The sequence below is a fragment of the Strongylocentrotus purpuratus genome, unplaced genomic scaffold (assembly GCF_000002235.5).
Source record: "Strongylocentrotus purpuratus isolate Spur 01 unplaced genomic scaffold, Spur_5.0 spur5_scaffold_10, whole genome shotgun sequence".
NCBI classification, from domain to species: Eukaryota; Metazoa; Echinodermata; class Echinoidea; order Camarodonta; family Strongylocentrotidae; genus Strongylocentrotus; species Strongylocentrotus purpuratus.
The window spans coordinates 23,537,805-23,560,870 of NW_022145595.1; the positions used below are offsets into that span (position 1 = coordinate 23,537,805).

Genomic DNA, 23,066 nt, shown 5'->3' on the forward strand with positions numbered 1-23,066 from the left:
GCATGGACCTAGATTGACCTCCCATAGCTTAATGAAAAATGTTCAACATTGCTTTATGTGCATCAGCTATCCCTGAACAGCCAATTGTTTACGGAATTTTGTAACAAAATTGACATACCTTTTTGGTTGGAGCCAAAAAAAATATATACCCACAAACAATATGTTTTTTTTCTATTGATGATTAATGAGCATGGGTGGATCTTAAAGAAAGTTAACAGTAATCTGAATTAACTCCTGTATTTTGATGGAACAGTGCAATTGAAAATGGTGTTTCGGACGTTACATCTTCCGTAAACAATGTAGACCCTCATTTAACCCACTAGAACAATAAATTAATGAGATTGTTTATGGTTTGAATAAGCTTATTAGTTACTCTAAGTCATTAAATTAAAAGAAAATATAATTTAATTGTAGTGGCGCTTATACTAGAAATATACTCAAAATTTGAAAAAGTTGTCTCATTTTCCGTAAACAATTTTGTAACGTCCGAAACAACTTTCAATTTGAAGTAGCAGAAAATATATGAACTACACAACCTTTTTTTGTAACATTTGTTGAACATTTCATGGCGGCTACCCACCCCAAAAAAGAAATTTGCAATACATCATTACAATACTATTTTATAGTTAAAACCAATTTTCCGTTAACAGTTGTAACGTCCGAAACAAATGTAACGTCCGAAACAAAAAATACCAAATAAATGATGATAATCCATATTTGAGGGTATCTGGAGTGAATAAATCATTATGAAATATGTTATTATAAATCTTAACATAAATCAAGACACAAATCAGGTCTTTCAAATCAAAATTGTTTGTGTAAGCTCAAGAAGGGTGTTTCGGACGTTACACTATTTGATTGTTAACACATAGTTTGCAAATTTCAACTAATTATCGATCATATGTGAAAGTTACGATTTCACAATGCACACTCCTGATAAAAACACTATTTTGAGAATTTCATTTAGATCTAAATATAAAAATATGAAGAAATATGATGCAAAAAATGAAATTTTCCGTATAATATCTTAATTTTTCTGCAAATTGACTTATAAAACATCAAATATTGAAGCCACACATTGTGATGCAAGGCATGGCTGGCTGCTTTAGTATATCCTTAATTGCAATTTATCAGAAAAAATCTCAATAAAAGTGACTCATAAAAAATATTCAGCCATTTTAACAGCACTTTCTGGTATGCTGTTAGCACGTTTCGGACGTTACATTAAACTGTTAACAGACATTTTCATACTTTAACTAGTTCAAATGAGAAGCAAAGATAGATGTGAAAATAGCCAATTTCAATTTTTCAACCTCTCCTCTTGCTATTTACATTGCTGTGTGTTTGCAAATCATCAGGTTTTCATTTTTACAGAGGTTGTTTCAAATTATGTCATATAACCAAAGATTGTATGGTCAATCTAAACTATTTGGTAGGTTACAAAAGCTCAAAATTATCCACTTAAGCAATACACAGTGTACATGTACATGACACGGGTATTGATAGAGGTACATAAAGTTGATAAAATCAAGCAAATTAAAATGTTTGTCTAAAAATTTATGAGAAATATGGATTTTCATTTGAAAATACCTTTTTAAAAGGGCACTCAGTACACGTAACTAATCTATGTAGAAAGTACATACATCTATAAAAGAATAAGACATTACATTAATACCTTATTTCATGATCCTAAACATATAGTCTGGGGCGGATCCGGGAATTTCTTCCCGGGGGGGGGGGGTACACACGAGGGGTGAGAGGACATATATGTATTTTTGTATTGGTCCCCAAAAAACGCAACGACTCAGCCAGCCGCTGAATAAGCGGGGGGGGGGGGGGGGTTGGTAAGAGCACATTTTTTTTTTTTTTTGCTCCCAAATATTTGAACATCGCGCCGGCCGCAAATTCGCTCAGTGGGGCGGGTGGGGGGAGGAGTGCGGACTAATTTATTTCATTTTTTATTTTTTTGGGCCGGGGGGGGGGGGCACGTCCCTGTTTGCCAGTACATTTTGGGCGAATTTGGGTCTGATTTCAACATTTTTGTTTTGGCCGGGGGGGGGGGTACATGCCCCCTGAGCCCCCCCCCCCTGGATCCACCACTGGTAGTATCTTCCTCAAATGTATGCATACATACAAAATGTATAAGCTAGTGTAAAATATAAATGGGCTGTCCGTTTTTATTTTCCCTTTATGAAATGTCAAAGTTGGGGGTGCACCGCTGCGGCCTTATCGCCGGTAAATACGGTTCATGTTTAACCTACACTGTATACTGTTTGTCACCTGTGAAATCGGCACAGCAAGAGTTAAGATCTATCAACCAACCAACCAACCAATCAACCAACCAACCAATCAATCCATCCATTCATCAATCGGTCATCAAGTAAATAAATAAATAAATACTTATTTAAGAGCATTACAAAATGTTGTCGTTTGAAACAGCCTCCTAATACAAATAGTGGTAAAGGATGATTGTTACTACAGTAGTATTATAACCTAAAACATACAAAATTGTAAAATACATCTTAACTGTCTCATTCTTGAGATGTACATAAATTAGGATTCACTTATTTCTTATTACTTACAGGACTGGGGGTACTTTTTTATAGTTTTACTTTTAAAAAGATTTGTCAATGTTTTGCTTACATACATGTATGTGTTAGTGATATTATTGAATGACACACTATATAGTTGAAGAACATTAGCAAGCTGATTAAACATCTATTGTAGAGTTTATAGAAATTGATGATCTCATTGAAATGTTAACATTGTGTAACATCCGAAACAAACCATAGCATGCATGTACATTTCACACTGTTGTTCATAACATGCAATAAAGAGTATGTTTCTAAATGAATTTTCTAAGGAGTTTTGATTACTACACTTGCTATTAGCTTCATATTTCACTCTGTTAGATCACATAAGCATTTTTAACTACCGGTACACGTTCTTGAAATGAATAATATATATACCTTACATAAATTGAGTGCTCGATGAAGACAAACTTGGTATACATGTATGTGCTAAACTAATTAAAACTGCACAATTTTTTTCCATAAATGTTACAGAAGTATTTTTCTGCAAACAGTTAATGAAACTGAGGTCAATAATACGTAAAGAAAAGCAAGTAACTTGAATAAAGTTATAATGTTAACAGTGTGTAACGTCCGAAACATCAGTGGTGTGACATATGACAGTTATTAGGCAATGCACTGGCTCCCAATTTTGGGGCATGTATTTACCTTATATCATCAGTTTTTATAATAAAATAAGTTTGACCTAAGAAAAAGCATATTACCTATTGAAATAAAAACTTGTTATTGTCAAAACCCTAATTTAGACCTATTTTTCACTTTCAAGGGATACAAAATCTGTATTTGTCAAGATAGAAAGTCAACAATTTGCATGGATAATCTCTGAAACATATTCTTAAAGACCCAACATATTTAAAGGTGTAGTTAATAGCAAATGAGTTTTATATCACAGTTATTAGATATGCTATGGTTCACAATAAAATTGTAAAAACTCAAGTATTCATATCTGGTGAATAAATAAGGAGATAGATTAAGGTCCAGAATTTGCATTTCTCAAAAATATGATTAGTCCTGATCCTAAAAATACAAGTTTGAAGTGAGTAAACATATTTTTATTTTGGACCCATTTGTGGACACATTTGGTATAAGTTAAAAAAACCAGTGCCATATATATTTTTAAAAAAATTCTTCAAACTTCAAGCTCCACCCCAAACCTCCAGATCTCATTCCCCTTCACTATGAACATGACTGACAAAGAAAGCGGACAAAATATACAGTTCCTCATGTAGACAAAGGAACATCCCTTCACTGCTATTATGTAAAAATGTGTAGAACAGGTGTCACATGCATATTCACCTTTTTACATAATAGCAGTGAAGGGATGTTACTTTGTCTACCTGAGGAACTGTATATTTTGTCTGCTTTCTTTGTCCGTTATATTCATAGTGCTTGTGACATCATCTGTCAGTCATCAATGAGATAACTTGAGAAAGTGGCATGTAACTTTGCCAAAGTTGACCACCTGTTAGAATATCACGAACAATAGCAGTATATAAGTTGCTATGTCAGACATGTCAGACTAAACTAATATTCTAGAATAGACAATGGTTTGTAATTTGTCCCCAGCTTAGCACACGTTCATAATAGAATTGCATGCTTCAATACATATATACAATACCTCATCATTGCCTTTGTCTTCCTGGTGATGCTACAGCATGTCTGACATAGCAACTTGTATGTTGCTATTGTATTACGTATTGTAACAGGTGGTCGACTTCGGAAAAGATACATACCACTTTCTCAAGTTAGCTCATTGATGAATGACAGATGATGTCACAAGGGGAATGAGATCTGGAGGTTTTGGGGGTGGAGCTTAGCAAGTTTGAAAACAAAATATTTCAAAAAATACTTAAAAATCTATGAAACAAATTCAGAAGTTTACATATCAAAATATGAGATGTATGCAGGACTGCACATCAACAGGAATACACTCGTATTTCGATTTCATGGGCCCTTTATAAGGGCAAGGCCTACCCCTCATGACTGCTTCCTGTTCTGATTAACCCTACAAACCTGGTCGGCCAGGTGCAGGTGGAGGAGGCCTGTCTGGCATGCTCATGCTTTCCTGCCCCCTGTTATCTCGGCCCGTATCCACTCCTCTCATCGGATCATTCGGTACGTTGAGTTCATCAGATTGGTTATGCCGGGGACGACGTGAATTCGACCTCTTTGAACTAACTCTGCCGGCTACCATGTACCATAAATTGGATACGTCCCGCCGATTCCTCACAGGAGACTCATTCCCCACAGGAGACGGATTTCTCGCCTTTATGGCACTGAATGGGTCGAAATGAAAGTACCAAGATCAACCATTTCAATCTTTAATTAAGTTTCTTCCAGTGAAGGGTATCACTTTTACTATCACTTTTTAAAGTCAGTGCATTCATGTATATTCTTCAAATTTTAAATTTGTATTTAGCATTTATTGTCCATTTCTGGAAGAACTTAAATTGGGCAATGTTATGAAAATGGAAGAAGTGGTTGTTTCTAAAACAAAATAAATGGCCCAAATAGCAGAATTTGATTGATTGATTGATTGGTTCATTAATTCAATAGTATCCTATCTCTTGTAAATTACGAGATAGAGAGAAAACAAAGACAACTGTGAAATGAATAAACAAGTTACATCATTACAGAGGTAAATTACTGTAAAAAAGATGTTGATGTATTTCCCTAGGTACTTACCAACTTATAATGAGAATGAGAATGATAAGTGCCGTGAATCCTGCTAAACCACCAAGTGCAGCTATTAATACTATCGGTTGTGACCCTGCAGAATTGATGAAATAAAAATTGGCTGAGTTTTCATCAGGATGGTTTGGATAATTTAGATAAGAGTTCTATGACACATCCAAAATCATTTATGTGTGTGATAGACACATCTCTCAGACGAGTACTGACAGACTGAAGCAAAAGCTGCCAATTTCTAATAGCCAAAGGATAAACCATTCAGAATTGCCTTTCAATTGAAGTTGGACAACCTCAATTGAAAGGCAACTTCTTCAAGATGTCTGCCTTAAATCAATCCTCACAACAGTGCTTGTTTATATGATGCTAACAATAAATGCTGTTACCTGAATAAGAACCATTTCTTGTTATACTTCTCATAAAATCATGATTTATCAAGCTCCATTTCATGAACCTTTTGTACCTCTGGTAGAAATCGGGCATATACAGACAGGGCATATGCATACATATAAACGTATATATGTATATATATATATATATATATGTATAAACGTTTTTTTTAATGAGCTTTCATACATAGCAGTGCTTGCATACATAGCAATTGAATAGCACTGGAAACTACAGCACACATTTTGGTAAAATAACAAGTGTGATAGTGTATAAATTAACATGTGACTATGTTCGAGCAATGATTAGGGTCTAGGAGTGAGTTATATACAAAAAAATAATGCCATACTTGCCTCGACACTTGACTGGAACACATGATCTCATCACACTTTCGTCTGAACCAGGAGCCGGTGAAATAAAGAAAGGCGGGTCAGATGATGGGTTTCGTGAGAGGATGGCGCACACGTACTGGACGTCTCTGCATACCGCTAAAGTCAGGTTAAGAGTCCCGGAGAGTTCCTCCAGCGTGGTTGGAACACCAGGCGAAACAATGCCCGTTCTTGACTGAAAGGGAGTCAGGACCACCTGACAATATATCATACAGTATTAATAATACAGATAACACAAATGATGACAATTTACAACCGATCAAAACGCTTACAATGCTAGTATTACCCGGGTTACTGGACTTCATTACTATTCCGCACATTACAGGAACATTCCGCCTAGCCGCCTTTTTATGGGCCCACACGTGATAATCTGATCACACTGACCTACAGTGTATGCATCCTATTGGATACCCATTAGCATCTACATATGCCTTGCTCAAGGACAATAACATCATGTTCATGGAGCTACTGTGATATAGTGGGTTTTTTTAATTGACTTTCAATCCAACGGTTGAGGGTTCATATCCCAGCCCGTTCACTAACGTCATTCGGCGAGACATCAATCTGCATTAGCCACTAGTCTCCACATACCAAAGTATAAATGGGCGCTGTGTAATAGCAAGGGGAGGTGAGATAAAAGCAACTGTGCTTCACAAAGGTCCCTACATTATACAGCATTATCTTTCTTGGTGAAGACACAGATATGTAAACCGCAGTATACTTGTATCGTTTCTATTTTGTTGTATATTTTTGGAAAAGTAGTTTTCATCAATATGTTTAAACGGTTCTTCGTGATGATGAAACGTAAACTTACCGATGAGCTGGGAGAAGAAACACCGTTTCCTGATATGTCACTTGTGCTGTAATAAAAACTGACTGCCCACAAGTTGTTTCCTATCACACTGCCACCCTCTGGATTAGTGCCGATGTTGAGGTCAAAGGTCACCTGATGTTGGTTCCTTCGTTCCACGATGGGGTTGCCGCTGGTTATGGAGATGGACGTGCCTGTGACTTCAACACCTGGTGAGGACATGAACAAGAGTCAAAGATGTTTTTTTTTCAAATGCTGTATAATTCTGCCGGGACTTCGTCATAAAGGAATATAAACACATATGGATAAAAGTTTTGCATGCGGCCTAATACCATTTGCGGAATATGCATATATGCATATATCGGGTCCATGTAATACAACAATAATCCTAGCAAAATATCATGCCATAATGTTTTTGTAGTCCATACATATTTCTGTGCGCAGTGCATGTGACTTTCAGCAAGATTGATGATTTCAAACCCTCATAGCATACACAAATTACTATGTACCCCATGATAAACTTTTCCAATTGCTTCTAGAGAGTGTTTATCTCAGTGTGCTTGCTTGACCAGAACTCGTCATTATCATTAAAGGGATAGTCGAGTTCTGTTTCAGAGGGCGCTACACAAAGTAATTTATTGTGAGATAATGAAAAACTGAGTGTCAAATTTGAAAGAACATACACTTTAAATGACAAAATCATCTTTGTTTGATCAAAATCGGTTCAGAGACGGCTGAAATATCCATAAATATAACGATTTCTAATATTTGTGTACCACCACAAATATTCGATAAATTGAAAAATAAATTGAAAACAGAACTCAACTATCCGTTCAAATGAAGCCAGTTGAATGCGGTCGAGTGGATACGTCGCCAGACTGTCGGTCACAAGGTCCGCGGTTCGAGTCCCGCCGCACTAATGTCCTTTGGCAAGACCTTGATCTACATTTGCCACACTCCACCCAGTAAATGGGTACCAGGTAGGAAATTATTACTTGAAATGATAGAGCGCCGTATGGCAGCCGTGCTAAAGCCAGGTAATAATCGGGAGTGCCAGGAGGGTCAAATCTGATTGACATGAGCGCTATACAAGAACCCATTATTATTTATTTATTTATTACCTCGTTCACAAAACTCTTCACCGTCCTGCACTGAGCAAATTTGGCAGGTATAGCTAATTCCGCTAGGTAGGCAGGTGGCACCGTTTCGACACGGTTCGTTGATGCAAGGGTTGGAGTCTAAAAAGATAAGAAAAATAGAACTCGTGGCATATAAGGGTGGCAAAAATACCTGTGACAACTATAGTTATTTCTTAAATCTTTGATACCAGTATTACAGAATTGAGAATTCACTGATCTGAGATTTTTTTTCGTTATTCTTTCTTTCTTTCTTCCATGTTTTCAACCATAATTTGATGAAATCTAATGCTTTTATATCAGGTTTATATAATAGTGTATATATTTTGTTTCCATTTTGAAAGAGCCCCCAGAGCAAGTTGTACAGCAATATTAAACAAATTAAGTTGTATTACACATTTTGGTGACTCAAAATACAGATTTGGATTCAAGAGATATATATTTCCTCCTCGTAATCAAATGCCTTCATATTCTAAATACGAAATACAATTGTTTAAAGGCATCGTTTTAACAATGTTAATTATGAGATGCATGGCCCTACGACCGTGTTATCAGTGTTTGTGATACGGTGTAATATTAAAGCCCTAAACAAAATTGCGCTTAAAAAAGATCATGAAGTTGCTCAAAAATTAAAAAAAATCTTTGAGTGACCGGTTTTACCACCCTCGTTTTTTCCAATAAACTGTAGTGTTATAAAAAACCGTTAGGAAAATGACAATTGAACTTTTGATTTCAAATCATAAGTATATTGATAATCAGACAGGCGATCGGCTTGTAAAAGTCATGGGATTCCTGACTTACACAGAGGTTTATAGGCTAGTCCCATATACAGCTTCATGTGTACAGCGCTTGTTACCTTTACCAAGACCGGGCCACAGCCTTGCAGTACACATCAATACTTATATGTTACATACATGGTTAACTTTTTCTGAACGGTTCCACACCGTTTCTTCCACAATGCAATTCCATGACCAGAACTCAACTTTATCTTTAATACCTCTATCAATTTTAAATATGAAGGGGCCCATGGTGTAAGCGATTCTTGTAGGCCCCAACGGGTAGTAAATTTCATAACAGTGTTACAAAATAGAGGGAACGAACAATTATTAGTGTCAATCACAGTAATAGAATTAGATTTTGTACAATGTTAGGGTCACTTTCACTATCATAATGATAATTTAACAAATTTACATCACTTTAATAAATTCGCATTACTTGTAGAAACTTGCATTACCTATATACGTCTTCATTACCTTTACGCTTTAGTAGCACACGCACCCCGCATAGACACGCCTACACAGTACACATACACAAATGAACCCACACTCACACACTTTCCAAAATGCTCTGCGGCTCCTGAGTCCGTCTATAAAGAAACTTACCGATACTATAACATTTTCAAAATTTCACATTTCCATTTAGTTCATAAACCTATACTTTGCATATCGATAACTACTGTAAATACGTTTTTGAGTACCTAATTCAAATACAAATATACACAATTAAAAAAATCTCACCAATGCTATAAGTTATGTTGAACCCTTTGCTTTCAATAGTATGATCTGATTTCCACCCAAATGTCATCTGGTTGGTATCAAAACTGTAAGTCCCAAGTCGGGTCTCATTGCCGTTGAAGCCAAAATTACTAGGATCGCTGATATCAAAATCTGGGCCTGTTGTATAGAAGAGGTCGTCCTTATATATTTCACTCATGAAGGAATTCAAGTGTATGAAGATAGTGGTAGCTGCGGGGATCCGGATCGAGTATATGCAGAGCTCGTTGATTCCCGCCCGATCCGGCCAATTGGGGGAGGTAAGGAGACCTGTGGTGCCAGTGTATGTCCAACTGCAAGTAACGGGACTAGGGCCAGGTGTCGGTATACCTGCCATCGTTTATCGGGTGAGAAAAGGTTAAGATAATGTTAACATGTATACGACCGTAACTTCCCCAGGCAATGTCCATGTACGTCAGCTTTCGAAATTTTGACGGAAATGGGAGAATATTAAATGACACTCAAAGAAGGGCATTGAATATGCACTTTGGTTCATTTTTCAAAAGGATGTTGTGATCGTGATAATTCCAGTTTACTAATATTAATGATAACAAACCTTTCTTGTAAAGTGCATATTGCATTTCATAAATAAGTCCCTAATGCGCTTTTAAGAGAGCTTGGATATTATTATCCTAGCTTTGATACTGATGTTCAAATCTGAGTATGATTTAACGCGTATTTAGGTATTTAGCAATCTTCAAAACAACCTTGCCCCCCCTTTAGATCCGCATTGTCACGCGTCATGTAATAATAATAATAAATAATAATAATAATATTTAATTTTTATATAGCGCTTAATACAAATGTCTCTAAGCGCTTTACAAATATATTATTACCCCGGTCATTGGATTCAGTGCTTACCCGCACACAATGTGTGCACAATCTCCACTCCCTGGGGAGCATTCCAGCCAGTCGCCATTTTACAAGCGCCACTTGCTAATCAAACCACATTAGCTTTCGCATCCTACCGGGTACCCATTTAACACCTGGGTGGAGAGTGGCAAATGTAGATCAATGTCTTGCCAAAGGACATTAGTGCCGCGGTGGGACTTGAACCGCGAACCTTGTGATCCACAGTCCGATGACATATCCACTCGTAGACAAAAGAACAAACTTATTCTTATTTTTGGCATTATACCCCCCCCCCCCGATCCCCAGATAAACATCTGCTAGATATCCGCCCGTACTGCATCTCTGTGGATTGAATCCACTCCGCAAAAGGTATTCATGAAGGACCTCCAGTGATTTTTCTAAAATGCACAAAGTGGGACGTCTCCATAATTTTATAAAAGATCTGTGGATATTCGGGGGTCATTTTACAAATGCTACCTCCTTAAACAAACATTAAAAAGTATTCCCACTTCATGGACAACAGTGTGATTATGATAACTTACTATCGACGTTGAAGTCACAGTTTCTTCCTATCCATTGTAGTGAACACAGGCAAATATATCCGGGTTCCAAGATGGCCAGTTCACACGTCCCACCATTTTGGCAGGGGTTGATGCTGCACCCTGTTAGGAGTAAAACAGATAAATGTTTTGAGCTGCAATATTTTTATTATAATTATGATGATGATGACGATGATGATGATGACGAAGATAATGATGACGATGATGATGATGATGATAGTAATAATAATAATAATAATCATGAAAAAATATATTAACAATGATAATGATAATAATAACAACAACAACAATAATAATATTAATAATAATGATAAGAATAACAATAATAAAGTGCTTTAATAAACAGCAGTACAACCCAAAATGTGTTCTCAGGGGGCTTTACAAATATCAATACACATATTGATAAATATGATTTAAAAATATAATATGATTGATCGAATCAGTATAAACTGTTGTACATGTATATAAAGCGTAAAGGCTAAATGGAGTCAAGCTGAACGATGGCCAACACTCTGCGAGTTCACCACTGTCGATCTTGTTAACCCAGATTAAATATATAATTTCACGTCGTGTTAAATGTCACAAAACTTTCATTAAAATTAGAGATTTTAAAGGAATGTTTGAAAGATTTTAAACGATGATTCATTCATTAAGCCTACTATCATGACTATAGTTTGTTTATGTTCAAGATGTTCATGGAGTTCAATATCTTCTTATCGCGATATGAAAAAAGGATCATCATCATAAATTTAACAAACTTGAAATAGGCAGATAGTGCTTCGATACATCCACGTAGCAAATTCATTGAATTATAAACATACATATCATATAGGTCTGTACGGAATTAACATATTTTAAATTATTTACCTTCCGCCTTTATTACTGTAAAACATGACAGAATTACGATGAGAATAAAAGGCCCCTTATGCTCCATCTTGTAACTGCAAGAGACAAAGAAAATTATAGAATGGTTATGGGGGAGATGTGCAATGTTGCATTTACAAAGCTATTCGATAGTGAGCTTTCTTGTGTCATGGGTACATGCACGATCGATCGTTGTGAAATTATGGGACTAGATGTAAAGTTTGTCATGAACCAGTTTATTTTCTCACTGGGACCGAGATTAGGGAGCGTTTGAATGAAAGAATAGCAAAAAAAGGGGTCATACTACAGATTGAAAGAGAGAGAAGAGAGAGAGAGAGAGAGAGGGGGGAGGTGGAGAGTGTGAGAGGGCAGATTCAAGAGGACGAGTGTGATTGAATTAGGTTCCTTTTAAAACAACATGTTCAATCTATATCTTTATCCAATTTCTGACAAATGAAAGCGAATCTATGAAAGCTTGCATCTCGACCCAAGATTCCAATACGAGATAATTTATCACGAAAGTTTTTTAAAAGGCAAGGCACTACTCAAATGTACATTTAAAAAAGGATAAATCATATCTCAAGGGCAATCTTTGAAGAAAAACAAAACAGGTGTGCTTATTTGCATTCAGTTTACGCGATCATGCGTGTGTTTAGGGTTATTTTCTTCTCAAAATATCATGTAGCCCGAAAATGTGGATGTTGGGGTATTTTTTTCATGAAAGGTGTACACCGACAACCCTACCCGACGCCTAGTTCCGTTGGAACGAAGTAAGCCCTCAGGCTCGTTCAGAATAAACCCTCGCACACACCATTCGTACTAGCCTTTTGACAAGGTCTCGTGACTCTGGCTATTTTCCACCCCAATCCGCTGCTAAGATGAGTCTAGAGACCCGGGGTGAACGCCCGATCGAGTGGCTATAGCCACAAGGCCTTTCGGATTCTGGCTTTTACTGCTCGTATGAATTATTCATGACTTTTGATTTATTAACCAATCAGAATGGCCATCTCCCAGTTGATTTCGTTCGTCATTCGTTCATTATCAAAACATGTAAGAAAAGGTAGAAGACGTAAACTAGTTTTGTTTATGAGATAAACGTGAGATAATTGGACTTTCCCTGTATGTAAAATGAACCAGACCAACTAGTTTCGTTCAATGTTATAGGTATTCGTACTACGTAGAGTTTACTGTGAACGTGATGGATAATATATGCTGACGTCACGCGATGATCGATACGTTCGCTGATTGGACGCTCACATTTCGGTAGAAAACTCCAGCTGGAAACAGTGGTTTAACATAAAAAACCCAAACCAGATTACTAAAGGCCACTTGCCTGAAGCCAATTGCTCTGGCGTTCACTCGGGTTTTCGCGATTAGTCTCTTTTTTAGTCGCTCGGCGTCTATCAGACATGAGGCTTGTCTAAAGGCTCCATTCGTACACGGACACCCTTACATCCACCCTCTCATGCCAGCATAATGTTAATATTTGTTTATTTTGCGGTTTTTGACTTATAAATTATACAATTAAATAGTGGGGTGGATGCCATATAATTTAAGCGCACACAAGATTTAAAGTCACATTCCATAGTTTTGTATTTCCTGAAGCTGTCCAGCAAAACACAAAGTAAATCTATGACAATGATTGTACAAAATGTTACTTCGCCCTCTCACGTTTACTGATGAATTATGCTGACAAAGACTCATTGAGTTTTTTCGAAGGTCATTTTTAATGCAGCATTATACAAGAATGTCAATAACGCAACTGTGCCATGACATCCATTTCATCTATCTCTTGACCCAGCACCCTCTCTCTCTCTCTCTCTCTCTCTTTTCCACCTCTCTCCCTCCCCCTCTCTCTCTCTTTCTCTCTTTCTTTCTCTCTCTTTCTTTCTCTCTCTCTTTATCTCTCTCTCTCTCGCCTCCACCCACACTCCCTCCCCCTCTCTCACCATATCTTAATGCTTCATTTACAAATCACGTAAAGGCCCAATCAGGGATTAAAAACTAATCTCAGCATATATCTGTAGTAGCGAAATGATTTAATTTCAGATTTAAAAAAAGCGGCGTCTATCAGACATGAGGCTTGTCTAAAGGCTCCATTCGTACACGTACACCCTTACATTCACCCTCTCATACCAGCATAATGTTAATATTTGTTTATTTTGCGGTTTTTACCTTATAAATTATACAATTAAATGGTGGGGTGGGTGTCATATGATTTAAGCGCACACAAGATTTAAAGTCACATTCCATAGTTTTGTATTTCCTGAAGCTGTCCAGCAAAACACAAAGTAAATTTATGACAATGATTGTACAAAATGTTACTTCGCCCTCTCACGTTTACTCATGAATTATGCTGACAAAGACTCATTGAGTTTTTTCGAAGGTCATTTTTAATGCAGCAAGAATGTCAATAACGCAACTGTGCCATGACATCCATTTCATCTATCTCTTGACCCAACACCCTCTCTCTCTCTCTCTCTCTCTCTTTTCCACCTCTCTCCCTCCCCTCTCTCTCTCTCTTTCTCTCTTTCTTTCTCTCTCTTTCTTTCTCTCTCTCTCTCTTTATCTCTCTCTCTCTCTCTCGCCTCCACCCACACTCCCTCCCCCTCTCTCACCATCTCTTATTGCTTCATTTACAAATCACGTAAAGGCCCAATCAGGGATTAAAAACTAATCTCAGCATATATAAAGTCACATTCCATAGTTTTGTATTTCCTAAAGCTGTCCAGCGAAACACAAAGTAAATCTATGACAATGATTCTACAAAATGTAACAACACCCTCTCACGTTTGCTGATGAATAATGCTGATAAGCCTCATTGAGTTATTTCGAAGGTCGTTTCTAATTCAGCATTATACAAGAATGTCAATAACGCAACTGTGCCATGACATTCATTTCATCTATCTCTTGGCCCAACACCCCCCCCCCTCTCTCTCTCTCTCTCTCTCTTCCACCTCTCTCCCTCCCCTCTCTCTCTTTCTCTCTTTCTTTACCTCTCTCTCTCTCTCTCTCTCTTCCACCCACTCTCCCTCCCCCCTCTCTCTCTATCGCTCTCTTCTCTCACCATATCTTATTGCTTCATTTAGGCCTAATCAGGCATTAAAAACTAATCTCAGCATATATCTCTAGTAGCAAAATTATTTTATTTCAGATTTAAAAAACTCTGGTTTTCTCTCTTTGAGTGAAAAATTTAAGCCCTCATTTGGTACACAGTAAAAGGGCGTATTATCTTTATTTATAAGATGACGTGGATCGTAATCAAATGATTGGTTGAGAGCGTACACGTGACCAGGTATTTGTTTTGCGTAACACTTAATTTTGTTGATGACCGGTCATTATTAAATGCTAATTACCGGTCATTAGTAAAATCATGTTATAAAACAAATAATACACATCATTTTGTTCGGGCATTAGTAAACTTGCCCACACTTGGTACCTTCAAGCCGATAGCCGAGGGCGTTTATACTGTTTTGAAGGTACCAAGTGTGGGCAATTTTACTGATGCCCGTACAAAATGATGTGTATTATTTGTTTTATAAGACGACGTTTTATTTTTTTTATAAAATGATGTTTTCTAACATGATTTTGATAATGACCGGTCATTACCATTGGATAATGACCGGTCATTACCCAAATTTCGCACGATTACGCGTTAGGCGAAATAAATGCCTGGTCACGTGTACGCTTTCAACCAATCATTTGATTAGGATCCACGTCATCTTATAATTTGTATTAAAAATAGGTCAGTCCCCAAATGCATGTCAGACAGCCGCTGTTATCACCATCACCACAATATGAGGCACTGGAGTTTGGGACGGGAGTCGTGCAGTCTGTATAATAATAGTTTTTTTTTTTTTTAAGCATAATGGTACATATTTCCATTGCAATCAAGGGTCATTTCGCTACCTAAGTTGATTTTGATAGAAGACACTCTCCCAATTAATTTTATACTAAAATGTCAGTCCCGTGCCATATATATATACCATGAAATAAATACGCCCGCATTCTGAAGTCTGGTTTAGTTAAACCCGGGTTTAACTAAAACAGACTTCAGGTTTAAGTTTAATTTCAGTTTATGAAAGCTAAGTTGAGTTCAAACCGGGTTAAAGTCTAGTCTAAACTTGAACTCATGTTAAAAGATAAGCCAAAGAGATGAAGTCTTCTTCTACTGCACAAGCTCAGTATAGCTTACCCTTCTTCCAGGGTAGGCGCTGCGAGCTGGATTTCGTGCTACAAACTATAATTTCAATTCAAAATATCTGACACAATAATATCTTTTTCGAAGCAACCCGTTGAAGGTTACGGCGTGATTCTCTGTTTTGTTTTACTGTTGAAAAAGTCTGAATCCAGGCTGGAATTGGCCTTTATAAATATTTAATAAATATAAAACATTTCTGCCCATGCAGAGTTAGTAGTAAAAACTTCCGGACCATCCTAAAAATGCTCTAAATAACATTAAAATGACCAAAAGGGATATTAAATAAGATCAGAAATACCTTCTTGATGCGGAATAACTAGTCCAAGATCAACATTGGAGCTCATTTGGTCGAATTGTAGGCGCTTTTCAGGAATCCTTTTTCTAACCGGTGTGTACGTATGGCGGGTGAGAAGTAGAGGTATCGCGATCCACTTCTCATGAATGGTACAGGATGGTATGCCCTTTTAAGTAATTGAAGCGACGCCCAAAACAGGCGCCACGTAATCAAAAGAGGAATTTCAAAAACAAAAATAGCTCTCAGAATAAAAAGGCAGAATGATGTATGGGATTTATGTGCAGGGTCTGTACAAATCATGCAAAAAAAAAACTCTATTGATCTGCAATAGACTTGAACGGTGTTTTGCAATCCTTTAAAACAGATAATAAAAGTACGACAACCTTTCACCGAGATGCAACATAATAGCGGGGAATAATCTAGTCCAGAAGGCTGTAAGCTGCTACCATTGGTATTTGACAAATGAAAAAGACGTGTGTCATTTTTTAACAGGACAAAATTCAAAAGTACTTGCAAAAATCCTTATTTTCTACGATACTTAGCAGTGTTGAGCACAAAGTTTTTAGCCAAATGATTGTATGTAACCATACAGACCATTGAGATTGAAGAAGATGACTTATGCAATAGCTTTTAATATGTTTAAAATTGTCCATGAATTGTCAAACTTGTCTATTCTATTTTATGCATTAAGACTTTTAATCGAGGCAATTAATGCCGTGATAAGCTCAATGTCATCTTATATGAAATTAAAATAACCGAATCGAAATATGTTGTTTCATGGCTGCAAAAAGCCAAGGTGCAGAACTCAAATCTTATTATTAAAGAATATCTTTCATCCAATGTAAACTATATAATTTTGTCTCCAGAACGTCATATAACAAATATACATTGGCAGCACCGGCCTGAAATTGAAGTGGACCCATGTGTAAACAACAAATCCGTTTGTGAGTTTTGCTGTAGCTGGGCCTCTTTCCACTATTAAATACAAAAGTTCCAAACATTACAAAAAAAAACTTTTCCCCGAAATAAGAAGGGGGGTTCGATCCTTCTTGGAATTGAATTTTCATACAATTCTGTCTCTTTTCTTGCTCTTTCCATTCGATGTTTGACTATGCGTCGTGTTAAATATTAGATATTAGGGACTTTTAGATTTTCGTGGACTGATACGTGTGACGTCCATTTAAGGCAATGCATTAAAAGGACGTCGATCGTAGCAATCCACATTGTCTTCGTGCGAATCGAAAAGTCCCTAATGACAAGCTCCCGTGGACCTCAATCCGGCGGAGCAGGTTAACGTCCCAGAAAAGCTTTCAAGGTGACAAAGGATGGGACGGGGAAATAAAGTCTTACCCAAGGGAACTACACCTCATTGACATCTTTTCACCCGGGACTTTTATATAGAAGACTCCGACTAGAAATATATCTAGAAATATCAGAAAGCAAACTCATAAACATGAAGTCGGTTCAAACATAATACCACCGATCATTAACTATCCAACAGATCGTTTCAACAGTATACGTATGCCATTCCCGTATAAAACAAACAAAGAAAGACTTGAAATAATGATAATAACAATAGTAATATTAATAAATGAATAAATAAATGAATAACAACCTAGCGCAAGATTGGTCACTCGACTCGCGTCTTCATTTAAATCTGTGTCATAAGATACAGAAATTTGAAGCGTATTATGTCATCATTTTAAATTCAGAAAGACGCATTGGCTTTCCTGCGTCATAGCTTAACAAGTCATTCTTCTTCTCTTCGAGTTGCTACACATGCTTGGTAAAGTGGAGGACGCAGGATTTAGTTATATCATATTTCGCCCATATCATCACATGCCCAGTTGATTCGCAAGAAGAAAAATAATTTTCCTAGTGCAAAACCATCAGGTGCAACATTAGAATTCGGGAAATTAGAACCGTCTATACTTATAGCATCGGAATTACTTAACTAATTTATCATTAACGTGGGCTTTAAAACCCCACTGTCCTACTTGTAGCTACTTGCTCCCTCTATATAAAAAAACTTCCCCAATCGGTGCCTGTTGGTCCCCCATGATCCTCTTTTTCTTATGTTAGTTGAGAGCTGAGTTGGTGAGATAGCCACCTGTCAGTGACCTGGCTGGGTGGTATAATCCCTTCTGGCCCAGTAGTATTGACGGTCTTTAATGTTTAGATGGTAAAACTTTCAAAACTTTCAATCGTACATAAACAATCAATGTGAACTTTCTATGTTAGTTTAATGTCTATATAGACACCTAAGAATTTGGTGGATTCAATCTGGTTGATAGTTACGTTATTGATTTTGATATGACCTGGTAAAGATATTACAGAATTACTGAATAGCATATGTTTTATTTTATTTATATTAAGCGACAATTTATTGGCTAGGATCCAGTTAAAAACGTAATTTAATTCAGTGTTTACAGTGTTTAGAAGTGTTTCTAGGTTACTGTGAGGGCATAATAAATTGGAGTCATCTGCGAAAAGAATAAATGATAAGATTTCAGATGAGTTTATGAGATCATTAATGTATAACATTAAAAGGAGCGGACCTAATAAAGAATATTGAGGGACACCACAGGTAAATGGTTGAAGAGTTGATTCAGAACCATCTATACAAACCATCTTTTACCCTTGAGGTAGTTCCTGAAACACTCCAAGGCCTTCCCCCGAACACCATAGTGGGACAACTTATGGAGTAAAATATCTTGCTTAAAGCTAAACTTTAGTACTGGTAATGCGATTGCATTGTGAAAGAAATGGTGTGGAAACGATCAGAAACAGTTGATCATGTAGCATGTAAGTATTGGTGTGCACTGCAAGGTTCTGGAGTCATCAAAATCATAATAAATTTGACCTAGTCTGGGTAAAGTAACAAGCACTCACAAAGAAAGCTATATATGGGACAACACACATGGTGTCGGGGCTAGTACTACCTTGATTTCCTTGTCTTTCTATGCTCATTACTCAGCCAGTATACATTTTCTTCCAAAATTGTTTGGCACATGTCATTTATTTGTAATCTTGAACATTCAGTGTATTAAAGTTTCGTTTGATTCTGTGAGAATTATTATTATTTTTTTACCAGTACTGGAGTTTATCTTTAATTGTATCGATGGCCTTGGAAAAGTCCAGGAAAATACCCACACGAGCATTTGCAAGTTGCCAAAAACAGTCGCCACATCATCATTAGGGGGATCCCGCCAAAAAAAATTAGCTCTAGGAATACCAGGCAGAAAAAAATGAATGTATTGGATTTACTTGCAGGGTCTTGTTATGAACACAAAGTTGTGCATGATAACCCATCCGATCATGCAAAACAACTCTAGTGATCTAAAATAGACTTGAAAGGTGTTTTGCACTCCTTTCAAACAATGCACATAATTCCTTTCGAATTCATGATGGAATGATATCATAGATAATACAGTGCGGTAACCCTTTACTGAGTTGCAAAATACGTCATGTAAGCGGGAAATAATAGGGACTTTTAGATTTGCGTGGACTGATACGTGTGACGTCTATTCAAGGCAGTGCATTAAAAGTCCCCACTAAAGCCCAGTAGACTGTAAGCTGCTACCATTGGTCTTTGACGAAGGGAATAGACGTGTGTCATTTTGAAGAGGAAAAATTCCAAAAGTACTTGCAAAAAATCATTATTTACTACAATACTTAGAAGTGTTGAGCACAAAATTTTTCCCAAATGAATGTATGTTGACCATCGACGTTGAAGAAGATGACTAATGCAATAGTTTTTAATATGGTTAAAATTGTCCATGAATTTTCAAACTTGTTGATTATATTGTATGGATTGTAGGCATTAAGAATTTTATCGAGGCAATGCTGTGATAACCTCAATGTCATGATGACCAAAGCAGAGATCATATCGATTAAGGAGGGTCGTAGAATCTTCTTTCCAGTCATGTTGACACCCCCCCCCCCCCTCTCTCTCTCTCTCTTAAAATTTCGCCATTTGATGGGGGCGCGCTGCCCCTATCCTAGATACTACATTATACATATGTGTTAGAAAACAGAAAACATGAGCATATAATATCATTACGCGAAGACTTCATTAATAGGTGTCCAGAGGATCCCTCTTTAAATATAATGTGTATATTACCCCTCCCCCCTTCCCTCCCTAAAATAACAACAACAACACATGGACACATGTTTACACATACATTGATAAATATATTTGGTCCTTGGTCGCCTTTTATATGAGGCTTTTATATATTGATCCCGATTGTTTCATGACAATAAAGAGCGCCATCGCGTGGCGCAACAGCCACAAGACATACATATAATCTTTTATATTCGAATCATTCATATCGTACCGTGGAGCGAAATACGAATGAAATACTGATTACTAGAAGTGTACCCTTTCCCCTTCTCTCTCTCTCTCTCTCTCCAATCATTCTTTCTCACCTCCTTCGCTCTCCAGTTAAATGAACACATTTCTTGATAATTGCGTTATTACTGACAGTTTGTATGATATAATATAAATATTGCTCCGGTTGTCTCATTTTTGCCAGCACAAACGTAGCTAGTTCGCCGTCCATAGAACGTATATAGCAGACGGCAATCGGTGAATCCGACGACACTTGATAATGATTTTGTATGTGAGACTGCTTTGCTAGATATGAAATACAAGAACCTTTTCCATATCTTTAAACTATCATTGATATCTGATAATTAAACAGTTAGTAAAATAAACCTACCAAACTACATAATACAATGAAATACTTGACTGAAAGTAGGGGAGTTTGATGTGGTGCACAATTGCACCCCTCTGTTAATAATCGAATAGTCCATGGTGTTCATGAATATTCGTGTTTTTGCTTACCTCGGCAAAATGCTTGCCTATACTAAATGTAAAAATTACGGTGGGGGGGGGGGGTTGGCTGAAATGGACATAAAGAACAAATCAGAACTGATCTATGATAATTCATGCTTCTTATCTTTCGTGTACTTGACTTATAACCTTACAATCGAGTGGGAAAATGCGTCCAAAGTTCGACTTGTTGCACATGTGTTATATAGGCAATGGCGAGCTGGCGACCTATTTTGACCAAATTATTTATAAGTAAAGTAATAAAGTTCGTAAGTCAGGAAAAATATGACATGACAGTATTACTACTTAAAGGGATTTGGTATCTTTGTCTCAGATTCTAAACAAAATCCTGGATTTAGCTCATGCTGCAATCATAATTATAAATCGTTAGGTCAGTCAGGAATCCCATGACGTTTACAAGCCGATCACCCGTCTCATTATCAAGATATTTGTTATTGGAATTCGAAATGTCAAAAACCGTTTTCCCATCGGTATTTATAACAATACAGTCCATTGGGGAAAATAAGTATGGTAAAACCGGTCGCTCAAAGATTTTTTATTTTTTTGAGGCACTTCATGATCATTTTGAAGCGCATTTTGTTTAGGGCTTCAATATTACACCATATCCAAGACACTGATAACACGTAGGGCCATGCATCTCAGATTTGGCATTGTTAAACAATGCCTTTAAGACTAAAGGGAATTAATTATGGTTAGATCTACCTCAGAATTTCGGGGAACGACTTGGAGTTCGTCTTCAAGTTCGTCGGTTAGCCACATCGTTGTATCGATCATGTACTGGGCGTTACATAAAAGCGGAATATTATTATTATTATTAAATTATGAATACAAAAGCCTATTATGTCAAGAAATGTGCTTACATTGTTTAATACCAGTTTTAATTTGTATAAAATATTAAATTGTAACAATCCTAAAACCTGCAAATTTGCACATTTCCGATTACTTCCGGCTCACGAAAACAAAAATTGAATTTGTTCAAGTACAGTTATTTATGATGTTATACGTATGTTAGATTAGTGCCCAAACATGCCCAGTCGAGTAAATTTGATTAGTATTTCAGGATTGTATTGCTCCATTTCCTTTCGCTTGCCTCCTGTAAAGGTAAGCACCTTGTACTGCTCGTATCATAAGACAAGTGGTACTTCTCTTTAAAAAAAAGAGTGAATTTTCACTCTATTTTCACTTTCTTGGGAGTGACGTCCGTGATCACTTGTTTAGGAGTGAAAATCGATTGATTTTAGAGTGCTCTCTAAGAAGAAAAGAGTGAATGTTCACTCTATTTTCACTACATTTTCACTCTCCAGAGGATGACGTCCGTGATCACTCGAGCGAAAAGTAAAGTAATTATCATTACAAAAGCATATTTCCCTTTGAAAGTGGCCCGTTAGTTTGCAGCTAGGCAGGAATCTTTTGTCTAAGTATCTGCATAGAGATCCGCACATGCCTGACATATTTTCTCCTGAAAAGGGAATGAGCTAGATATAACGACATGTCTTAAATCTCCTTGTCGAACCCAGTTTGAAGTTTGATTGTCGGCAAAATATACGAACGAAGATGCCGATAAAATGTTTTTGGATGAATTAAAGATGTAAGTAGACCCAGTCTACAATATGTCGAAAAGGGCAACAGTGAAAACACTCAATCCCCTTTGTAACAAGACAGCAAAAAATACGTCTTGATCGGCTGAACGTAGAACGGCGACTGCTGGTGCTATGCGTGGCAAATCTGAGAAAATGCCCAACAGGGCCTCCGCTCATTGATTAATTTTGTTTAACGCTATTGTCATAATTGCCGTCTTAGTGCAATTAAATGATTAATGCATGAATTGAATTAAGACATGTTTTAAAGAAAAGTAATCATTTATAAAATACCAGAGAACGATAT

General features: G+C 36.9%; 1 protein-coding gene across 1 annotated transcript; it reads right to left on the reverse strand.

The window, feature by feature from the left end:
• Positions 1-4,596: 4,596 nt before the first annotated feature.
• Positions 4,597-11,901, reverse strand: LOC105439923. Its single transcript, XM_030979175.1, has 7 exons — positions 11,835-11,901; positions 10,950-11,069; positions 9,520-9,885; positions 7,988-8,104; positions 6,870-7,075; positions 6,016-6,251; positions 4,597-4,867 (listed from the first exon to the last, which is right to left on the reverse strand). Exons 1-7 carry the CDS (start codon positions 11,899-11,901, stop codon positions 4,597-4,599), a joined length of 1,383 nt encoding a protein of 460 aa, XP_030835035.1.
• Between the last annotated feature and the right edge of the window lie 11,165 nt (positions 11,902-23,066).